This window comes from Pterocles gutturalis, unplaced genomic scaffold (genome assembly GCF_000699245.1).
Source record: "Pterocles gutturalis isolate BGI_N339 unplaced genomic scaffold, ASM69924v1 scaffold43137, whole genome shotgun sequence".
NCBI lineage: Eukaryota > Metazoa > Chordata > Aves > Pterocliformes > Pteroclidae > Pterocles > Pterocles gutturalis.
This window is the reverse complement of record NW_010111778.1, coordinates 28305-38336: the sequence shown is the minus strand read 5'-3', so window position 1 is coordinate 38336 and position 10032 is coordinate 28305. Positions and strand designations below refer to the sequence as shown.

General features: G+C 36.9%; 1 protein-coding gene across 1 annotated transcript in view; it reads left to right on the top strand.

Moving 5' to 3' along the window:
* Window positions 1–358: 358 nt before the first annotated feature.
* ANKS6 (ankyrin repeat and sterile alpha motif domain containing 6) overlaps window positions 359–10032 on the top strand; it is a gene marked incomplete at its 5' end in the record, with an annotated part of 27843 nt that continues 18169 nt past the window's right edge. Inside the window, 6 exons of the mRNA XM_010073818.1 lie at window positions 359–465; window positions 1916–2064; window positions 5160–5370; window positions 5965–6014; window positions 7029–7232; window positions 9058–9223. Of these exons, the coding sequence (XP_010072120.1) occupies window positions 359–465; window positions 1916–2064; window positions 5160–5370; window positions 5965–6014; window positions 7029–7232; window positions 9058–9223 (887 nt within the window). The remainder of the gene's footprint in view (window positions 466–1915; window positions 2065–5159; window positions 5371–5964; window positions 6015–7028; window positions 7233–9057; window positions 9224–10032) is intronic.

The following is a 10032-nucleotide window of genomic DNA, read 5'->3' as shown; positions in this document are numbered from 1 at the left end:
GTACGTGACTACTGGACTGACCTGAATTAATGGCCTTCTGTTGGGAAGGTGTTCGGCAACAAATTCCAGAGTCAGTTCTAAAGGCTCGACTTAGGAAACTGACAGTTCAAATTAGGGTTTTTAGAATCACTTTCTGCATGTTGATTAGTGTAATTCATAGTGAGTGAACAGTGACTGACAGTGGAATCATGGGACCTTCCGAATAGCTTGTGGACAAAATTAGACTTAGCTGTAGAAAAGGTAAAACTCTGATCTCTTAATTGTTGAGCAATGGTATAAAAGGATGAAAATGGAGTATTAGAATTTTATTTTTCTTTTTTTTGTTAACTTGAGCAATGCCTTTTTTCTTCCCGTAAAGAAACAAAGACGTTGTAAAGTATTTGTTAAATCAAGGAGCTGACGTCAATCTTCGTGCAAAAAATGGATACACAGCTTTTGACCTGATAATGTTGCTGAATGATCCAGGTATGTTATTTCCAAGAACACTGAGGAAACGTACAACATAAGCAGATAAACATCCCTTCGGATCTAGAAAATACATTGAAGTTTCTCGGCAGTATCCTCTGAGGTCCGTGATGGACTGGACCAAGAATGGATGCTGCCTGAAAATGGTGGGTTTTGAGTTAGTTGGTTAGATGAGTGTATACATTTATGGCATAACAGATTTTGCACATACCTCTTGCCTTTGTGTTTGAAGATTCTCCAGAATGTGTTATTGGTGTCACTAGAGCAGTTCAGTGGCATTTGACTGTGGTGGCCTAGGTGTTCTGTAGTGTCATTAGCACAGAGCTATCAACTGGAGCTAGAAATGTCCACTCAGTAAACAGCAGCAAAGGGACAGGACAAAGACAGTACAATCATAACAAAACTAGTGAATTCCTGGATGAACCTCACGCTAGGTCAGTAAAGGCTGTTAATATATCACACTTCAGGGTTCAGGTTGTTTTTATGAGAGTGCTTTAGAAGAAGGCAGCATGTTTTGGGGAGGCTTCAGTGAAACACATTTAGTTTTGTAGTTTTAACCTATGCGATTTGTTACTGTTAACCTTGCCTGGTACCTGAATTGCTTTATCTGAAGCCAAAAAACACTACTGCTGATGGATTTAATGTTTGTTTTCTCTGCATTACTCATTATAGTGTTTTCGCTAGCAGATACCTTTCCTTTGTCAAAAGTAGATCACTAGTAGTATGAAACTTTAGGAAATTGGTACAGTGAATATTTTATTCTCATAACTAACTTCTTGTAGGCCAGCATAGTTTGTCTCGTTACCGGTTCAGCAAGAGGAATATTTAGGTCGGTTCTGCCTGCCCTTCTGAAAGTCTTTCCTGACTCCGGTATAAAATGCAGTTTTACAGAATATTTTTTTTGCTTCCCTGTCCTCATCTCATACTTGTTCCTTTTTCTTCCTCTTCCATTCTTTCTTTCTTGCTTTTTGTCCACCTTTTTTCTTACTCTGTCTTTTCAGTCCCTTCATTGTCCAGGCTGAACATCTCCTTTCTCTTTGGGATTCAATTTCAAGTTTCTTTTTTGCGACCTACGCTTGAAGAAAGAATATTCATTTTTCTCTACTCTCTTCTGTGTCAGGTGAGAAAAGGGAGCATCACAATATCGTTCTACAAAGTGTGAGAGGAGGCAGTTCACTTGGTCACACATGACTAAGCATGCTATTCAGTCAGAATCATTTATATTGATGAATACCTTTAGAGAGCTGATGGTAAGACGGCAGCCCGCTGTGTGGGGAGAAGGGATGGGAAATGTAGGCCAAGAAAGAAGATTTTGGGGATTCATCTGATTCATGTTTGAGACGTAGATCAATTACTACTTATATGGGACTTATAGGGAAAGCGTCAGTATATCAGTCATAATTTGGGAAAGAAAACAGACTAAATACTACTTTAATTTGTTTTCTTTTAGATACAGAGCTTGTACGGTTACTGGCATCAGCATGCATGCAAGTAAACAAAGACAAGAATAAACTGAATAACAGGTCATCATTGCCTTGTTCTAGAAGTAGGCAATCCTTGAATGTGCCAGTGTTGCCAGATGACAAAGGAGGTCTAAAGGTAAATATATTCACTCTTAATAAATAACCAGTGTATTGTTTCCGGTAATGTATGAAACAGAGAAAGTAATTGCTAAGAAGTACTTTAGATGTAATATGTAACTGCTTGAGTTATTTTTGGGGGGTGGTGGTTGCTTCCTGTTTTTGTGAAATGTAGTATGTGTTCAGTTTTTATTTTTGTCAGATAGCAAAGCAAAGGGAAGACTTTAAAGAAAGAGTTTATATCAAAGCATTTCAGTACCTAGACATAGATCTCATAATTAAGTAGTGGAAGGTACCATATTCGTAAGTTCAGAACTGAATTTTGATTTTGATCTTAATTTTAAATCTGCATTTAAAATCCAAATGTATTCCAATTTTAGTAGACTGTTCTTAAACTCGTGGCTTTTTTTTTATTTTCTTTGAAATTGGAGTGGATGTGTTATGGGGATTTGTTTTTTCAATTATATCTTTTCTAGTTAAGCTTTTTGGCAGGTAAATTTTCGTATTTTCCTCTTTGGGGTAAGGGTGATTATGTATTTGCCTTTTGTCTGATTTCTGTAACTTCTTCCATCCTATTAACTTGTCTTAAAAATAATTAATATTTGTTCAGAGGTCATGTTGTCTATAATTACTCTAGGGTAATTTTAATCAGTCTTGTCTGGTTTTAATTCATGTAAGCTCATTTAAATATTCTCTGTCTGCTAAGCAAATGCACATATATTTCTACCTTCATCCTGTTAAGGGTATTCATACTAAAATACCTGATTACCAGTAGGCTCTTTTCTGTGTCTCCTGTTTGATCGCTTTTATCATTAGCTAGTAAACTTTTTATTTTGTTGTGTGTTTCTTTTATATGTAATTAAGGCATAATACAGGCCGTTGTTCCTTTTCCTACTGATTATGTAGTGGATAGCCATGATCTCATTCTTTTACCCCTTTCACAAAAGGAGTGTTAACTACTTTGTTTCTCACCAGTTTGTGGACTTCAAAACAAAGTTGTGCTTTTTCCGTATACAGAAATTCCATTTCCTCTCTTTTCTTTCTGCCTGTTCTTCTTCAGCAAGTTATGGTCTCATGTCAGTATTAAAGCAGTGTGAATTATCTCATTCAGTTTATTTTTTAGATTAAAGTTGTTTAAGGGCAGAGATTTCCAGTTCTTCCCCTTACTCTTTCATTCCTGATATTGTTACAAATGTCTAAGGTATTTCTCAAGTGGCAACATCATTCTTCTGTTCTTTGATACCATTGCTTTCTTCCATTGTTACTAGATTTCAGCCTTTTGATAAGCACTATTTTTAACCACAGATGTATTTTTGTTACTTGATTGCTTCAGTCTAGTTTAAAGCCATTTATTCCAGCTTCTGTAGATGTGTGGGTATATGGAGAGGCCATAACCTTCTGCAGACCGGAAACTCCAGAGCTCAGACCACTATACTGTGAACACTAGAGGACAAGATGAACCTCTCTGCTATCATTCCCTTCTTGCCAGAGAGCAATAGTTTTTTATATGGTAGCATAGTGACTGTTAGTCCATTTTTGATTAATTTGTGGTGCGAGCATATGCAGAAGCAGTGTGAAGAAGAGTAACAAAGATGTTAGGAAATGAAAAGTGATCTTGTTGTTCACTGAAGCTAGCTTGGTCTTGTAACAAACAGACCACATTGTGCAAGCAGTCTCTTTTGTAGGTTCATTGCACTCTGTGTTAAAACTAGATGGATGTTTTTGCCCTTTCAATTCCTTTTGGAAGGTGAATAAATGCTGAACTGTGCTGTTTTTATTGGTTTCTTGGAACTATTTGTCTCCCTCACCTTTTTCCATGAGGTCTTTATTGCTGAAAGTAGTGTAAATCTTTATTAGTTATGGCTCGAAAGAGATACAAAGGTCTGAGAACTCTGCCCATTACTAATGCTCTATGCAGACTTAAGATCTTTTTAACAATCATCTCCTAGAAGGATTGATTTACAGGGAATAAGTTTACACTTTGTATTACTTATTTCTACTGTATGATAGTTGGGAAGACATATATTGGTAAGCAGTTGAAAAATGTTAAATGTCAAGGAGAGAAGGGAGTATGTATGGTTAGAAGAAATGGCTAGGAATAAAGAGTAAACTGGAAAATGTGTTATCTGGATTGGATATCACATAAAGCTGCCGTGATGAAGTATCATCACTTTCACATTACTTTATTATTTTTAAGTGTTTCGGATAGAGGAGAAGCTTTACTAAGAAATGTTCAGAAGATATTATAATCTGATTGATTTATGTACAAGTGACATAATCTTTAATACAGATTGCACAGGTGGTCTTTAATATAGCCTGTAGGTCTCGTATAGTCTAGAGAAATGTCTTGTGATATACTTGAAGCATCTTGCACTGTCTGCCTGTAAAAATGTGTAAGTCTGTAAATATTTAGAGGAAAGATGGTCCTCTCATGTAATGGTCTCCACATATGTGATACATGTGTGGATAGAGATTGTAGATGCAGTAGTCTTAAGGTTTGTGTTGTTTTCACAGCTGGTATTTCCTTGTCTTGCTCTTTTTCAGTTTATAGACTTTCCAGTCCGGCAGGGTTTAAGTTATCTGTATATCAGCACTGTATGGACTGTGGATCTTTAGTTTGACAGGAGTACTACCAAAACTCTTCCCGTTTTGCTACTGATTTTGAAAATCTTAAGGAGAGGCTTTCATGCAGATCAAATAAACTTCCATGCACACCTCTGAAAAGCAGAAAGTGTTCATGGCAGTTCATTGATGTCAGAGAGTGTAAGAATAGATGGTGAAATTGGAAGTTAATGGGAAGATTAAACATTTGCCATGTAGCTATAAAAAATTCCTATTAAAATTACTTTTATCTACCTTGTCTTTCCAGATAGTGTGGAAAAATATTGTAAGGCATTTGCCAGATGAAAAATAAGGAAAGAGATTAATCTTATGCATACAAATTATTATGAAGGATTCTGTTGATAATTGCAAACCACTTTGACATTGCCTTTGTAGTTTGTATTAAAAACTCCTTGACAGATTTATCACTGCTATAAGGATTACTTAATTGTACATTTCTTTTCCTCTTTTGTTTTTTAGTTGGAACTAAATTCTTGTCTCTTATCAATCTAGTCCTGGTGGAGCAGGATGTCCAATCGATTCCGCAAGCTGAAGTTGACTCAGACATTGCGCCATGGATTTCCTTCCAATCAGTTTGTTCCTTTTCCTGATGAGCCTGAACCGTCATTAAATTCCACCATAAAAGCAGTTTCACAGAGTGATATGGACACCTCTGGAAACCTTGATGCTGCTACAGCTTGGATCACAAATAACAAAGCTACTGGTAAAGCCAGAGTTGTCTTATGGGAAGTAAGCTCTTGTGGGGTAGTCAAGATAATACTATTTCTAATTTATTGGGTTAGGTTTTATTTAGTGTAATGTAACTGAAGAGATACATGATGTATCTGTAGTATATAGAAAGAGGCACATTTGTACTCCTGACTGTACTGCTGCTGAGTTTAAAAGCAGGAAAATGCTAATCTAACAACGTTTCTGTTCTGCAGCAAGCCCCATTAAATTGGGCAGTAGAGACAAGTCACTCGAAGTTGTTAGTACCTTTGATAAACTAATTTATGTAATGAAAACCAATTTATTTAAACAAATAATTCTGAGAAAAAAGATAAATTAGAAAGCCCAAATCATAAAGCACATCTACTGAAATTGTACAGCTCTCCATTGAAAACCCTCACAGCTTGTGATGTGAAATAAGACTATAGGCTTAACTTTAATTTAGGTACCTGACAGTGCCACTGGAAAACCTGACTCTGTGTGCTTGCTGAGGGCAAAGCTGTTGAATGTTTGAAAACGATAAGCCATCCTTCAGAAAAAAGTAGGGGTGTGTAAACAAACAATACAACATCATTTATATATTTTTCAGGTGTAAACACTGCAAAAGGAGGAAAAGATGATGAATTATTGACCACCATGGTATGTTGCAGTGTTCTTGGTATGTTCAGCCCAATTCAGAAGGTCATGCAGCTCCCATTTTTTTTTTTTTACCTCCTATTGTAGTCACCATTAGAAAGAGAGCTATCATTTGTTGATAGTCTCTAGACAGGAGCTGACAGACTGATATGTCAGTAGCTCTTAGACTAGGAGGTACTACAGGTAGTATGATATGGAAGCTGTTGACAAGTACTGACTTTTTTCAAGAGTTATCCGTATCTTTGTATGATCAGCAATGAATTAGTAAAATAGATGAAACAGCTGATTAGGTTGCTGACTAGCAGTATATGCTGTGAGGAAGACATGTATAGAACACGGTGCAGTTGAAAGTGAGAAACTGCATACAGAGGCAACCATGAAATACTTAGTTTGGGATGTTTATTTCTATTATTCTATTTCTTATTTTGTTGTGCTGTGGCTTTAAATTTGCCTACAGCTTACTCCCTGGGTATGTCATTAAATTTGTCCAGTTATACTTTATGTCCTTTTTTAAGAAGACTGAGTAACTTTTGATGTGACTAACTGACAGAACTCCAGGGAGCTAAATCAGTTGTGTTGTTTTTTTTCTCTTTCTGGAGAATACTTTAGCAGGAATAGGCAGACGTTCACTGTTTCCAGGTGTCCTATCTGGGAATGCAGAGAGGACTGCCTTGTTATTTCTTTGGAAATTCATTATTAATGTTCCTGTTAAAATAATTTTGAAATGATTCAGGCCAATGAAGGAAGCTTTTCCACCACTTAATGAACTATATTTATTGTATTAAATGAATGAGCATACTGACAGGTGCCAGAATGTCCATTGGATTCCTCTGTTATCTCTGTACATCTTCACAAATACTACTTTTTCATCTTGTTTCAATTTTATTGTGTTTAAAAATGCATTTGTCTCTGTCTTTTTATTTAACTTACAGTTTTGAAACTATATAATCGGCTCCCAGTAATCTTTCTTAAGAAGAGGCTCTTTTCTTTTTCTATTTCTTTTTTTCCATTTCTCAGTTGAGAAGTAGTGCTCCATTTACCAGACTGCCCAGTGATAAACTGAAAGCAGTGATACCGCCTTTCTTACCGCCCTCAAGTTTTGAGCTTTGGAATTCTGACCGAACGCGAATCAGCAAAGATGGCAAAGCTGAACAGATGAGAACTGCCTGGCCACAGAGAGTGATCAAGCACGATTTTAACAGCAGTGGGAACTCTGATATAGTAAGCTAACAAAATGTGTACGAAAGTACTATGTTACGTCCAGGTCATGCTGACTGGTGAACCACACTGTATTTCTGATTAGAAATTACTTTAAACCCACTGTCTCAGTAATGGCTTGTCCTTTTAAGCTCTGCTGTTTAGGAATAATGCACCTCTTTATGGAAGGAATATAAGTTAAACAAAAGTTTTGTATGAAATGAAATTACTTGTTTGCTGTTAACCAGAATAAAGTCGAGCCCTAATGAATTTGCTGCAAACTGCCAAAGTGGCTGCTGGTTCCACCTATATATTTTAGTTGCCAGAGTAGGCACAGTCACTGGAGTGTGTCAGAAACTGCTCTGGTTTGAAGGAAGACTAGAGGTAGAAGAAAAGAATGAAAGTTCTTCAATTTTTAGGAACTAGGAGGGGAGGGAAGAAATATCAGTGAGACATAAATATACAGACATAACATTCTGAAAGATAAGTAATAGATAAAATTGTAGCAGTTAGTGATTGGGTGGGCTTGAAGGCATACAGCCTTAAAGTGCAAGTTTTGTGAAAAGGGAAAAAGTCTGAATAAATTCTATTTTCTTTATAGAAGGACCTTGCCTGATTCTACAATGCTTTAAGTGAAAACACAAAACAAAATGAAAGTAGCTCGTTTGTCTTGAGACAGGAAGCAAAACAACCTCGACAACCTTTGTTTTCATAGTAGGAGAAAAAGGAGAAATGCTTACTCCCCTGACTTTAGACTGTAATAGCCAGTTCTAGAGAAGAGTTTATTTTACTAATCCAGAACTGTATTTGATGTCAGTTCTAGAAATGGGACAATGAAGACATTTTAGGAGGAATTTTTTGTCTTCCTTTTTTAAGTGAAAGTTAGCTTAATACCCGTAGAGGTGATTTAGGTGGAATAAAGTGGAGTATTACAAGGGAAATAATAAATCACAGGAAGGTAAATGTTTGTGCATCATCCTAAAAAAGATGGTTGTAATAACATAACTGGATAATTGGCACCTGTATATAAAGTGATGAGCAGGGGAAGTAGGAGGGGTCTAGCCATTGATCCTTCTGAGGCGAAAGATGGGCTTTTCTAAGGGAATAGGGAGAAGGAGAGAAACCTAGTAAATCAGAGTTGGGAGAAGTGTTTTGAGCAACAGGATAAGAAACATGAAAAAGCTGAGTTGCAAGAGCCATATGTCAGATGGTTGGCAGTGGCCAGTGGTGTGAAAGCAAAAGAATTGAAGGAGGATGTGGATGTGGCTGAGGATTTGACTGGCTTATAGCTGGATTATTACTGCCTCAGTTAATAATAGTCACCAAAATGGTGCAGGTAGATGTTTAGATTAAAGAGGATATGAAAATGCAACCAGAAGAGAGAAAGTTCATGTCACTTGTTGCAGCTTAGTTAGTAAGAAGCAGGGAGATGATGGCTGAGAAGTAGGTGGTAGCTGTTCTGTAAGATGGGAGAGACAAAACCATGATTCTGCAGGAAATAAATTTCACATGTAATTACTCCCCCCCCGTAGCCCCCGCTTGTAATACTGTGTATATCGTATATCAGGTGCATCGTTTATGCTCATTTTGTGTTGGCTAAAGGTTAAGAAGAATTATTGTCTTCATTATGGTGTAATTTCATTTGTTCAATATATATATTCAATATATATATGTTTATATAAATACATATTCGGTGTATTTGTAGACGTAAAATAAGATTATTTCTGATATCCCTTTTGTTCTTCAGTGGAAGTTTTAGAACTTAGAATACGTACAATAGCAGCTGAAGTTTGATCTTTGTTTTGCTCAAATCAGAAAGATGAAAATTATTTTTCTTTTTGTCTTCCAGACATCTGTTAGCAAAGGTACTAGGCCAGTCAAATTACCAGCATTTGCAAGAAGACCTGCATCTCCTTCAAATTCCAACAACTTCAACCATTCTCCCCATTCTTCTGGTGGATCAAATAACATTGCAGGAATTAACAGGCATGGAGGAGAACTGCATAACAGATCAGGTACCATGCTGCTTTTATTTTTAATAAGAAAGTCATCTGAATCTGGTTCAGATAAAAAAATCAGTGCTTGTGATGATGGTGGAAGATATTAAACCTGAAAAGAGGGCTTCTACTGCCATATAAATAGCATCAGAAATAGTGTGACCAGCAGGACTAGGGAAGTGATTGTGCCCCTGTACTCGGCACTGGTGAGGCCGCACCTTGAATCCTGTGTTCAGTTTTGGGCCCCTCAGCACAAGAAGGACGTTGAGGTGCTGGAGCAGGTCCAGAGAAGTGTGGGAACCCTTTTAGAAGAAAAATACTTATGTTTGTGAGAACTGTTTTAGAAGAAGAATACTCATGTTTGTGGGAACCTTTTTTAGAAGAAAGTCCTCATGTAGTTGATTTCTACTACAGGAGAAAATAACACCTGCAAGGGATGAGAAAGAAAGCAATTATACAGAATGTGATTGAGATAAGGAGGAACTGAAGGTAAATAATCAGCATGACTAAGTAATTTTAAGGGTCCCATTCCCAGGACTAAAGTTATCCAATAGTAACTTTGTTTTTAGGATTTTAAAATCATTGTATCCAATTAGTAACTGCCAAATCTGCAAGAGCTCTGTATAAAAGTGTGTAATTGAGGCATATTGAGCTTGATCATATTGGTCTGCATCTGAGTCCATACCAGCAGCAGAGAAGGGCAACAAAGCTGGGGAAGGATCTGGAGCACAGGTCTTATGAGGAGTGGCTGAGGGAGCTGGGGTTGTTTAGTCTAGAGAAGAGGAGGCTGAGAGGAGACCTTATCACTCTCTACAACTACCTAAAAG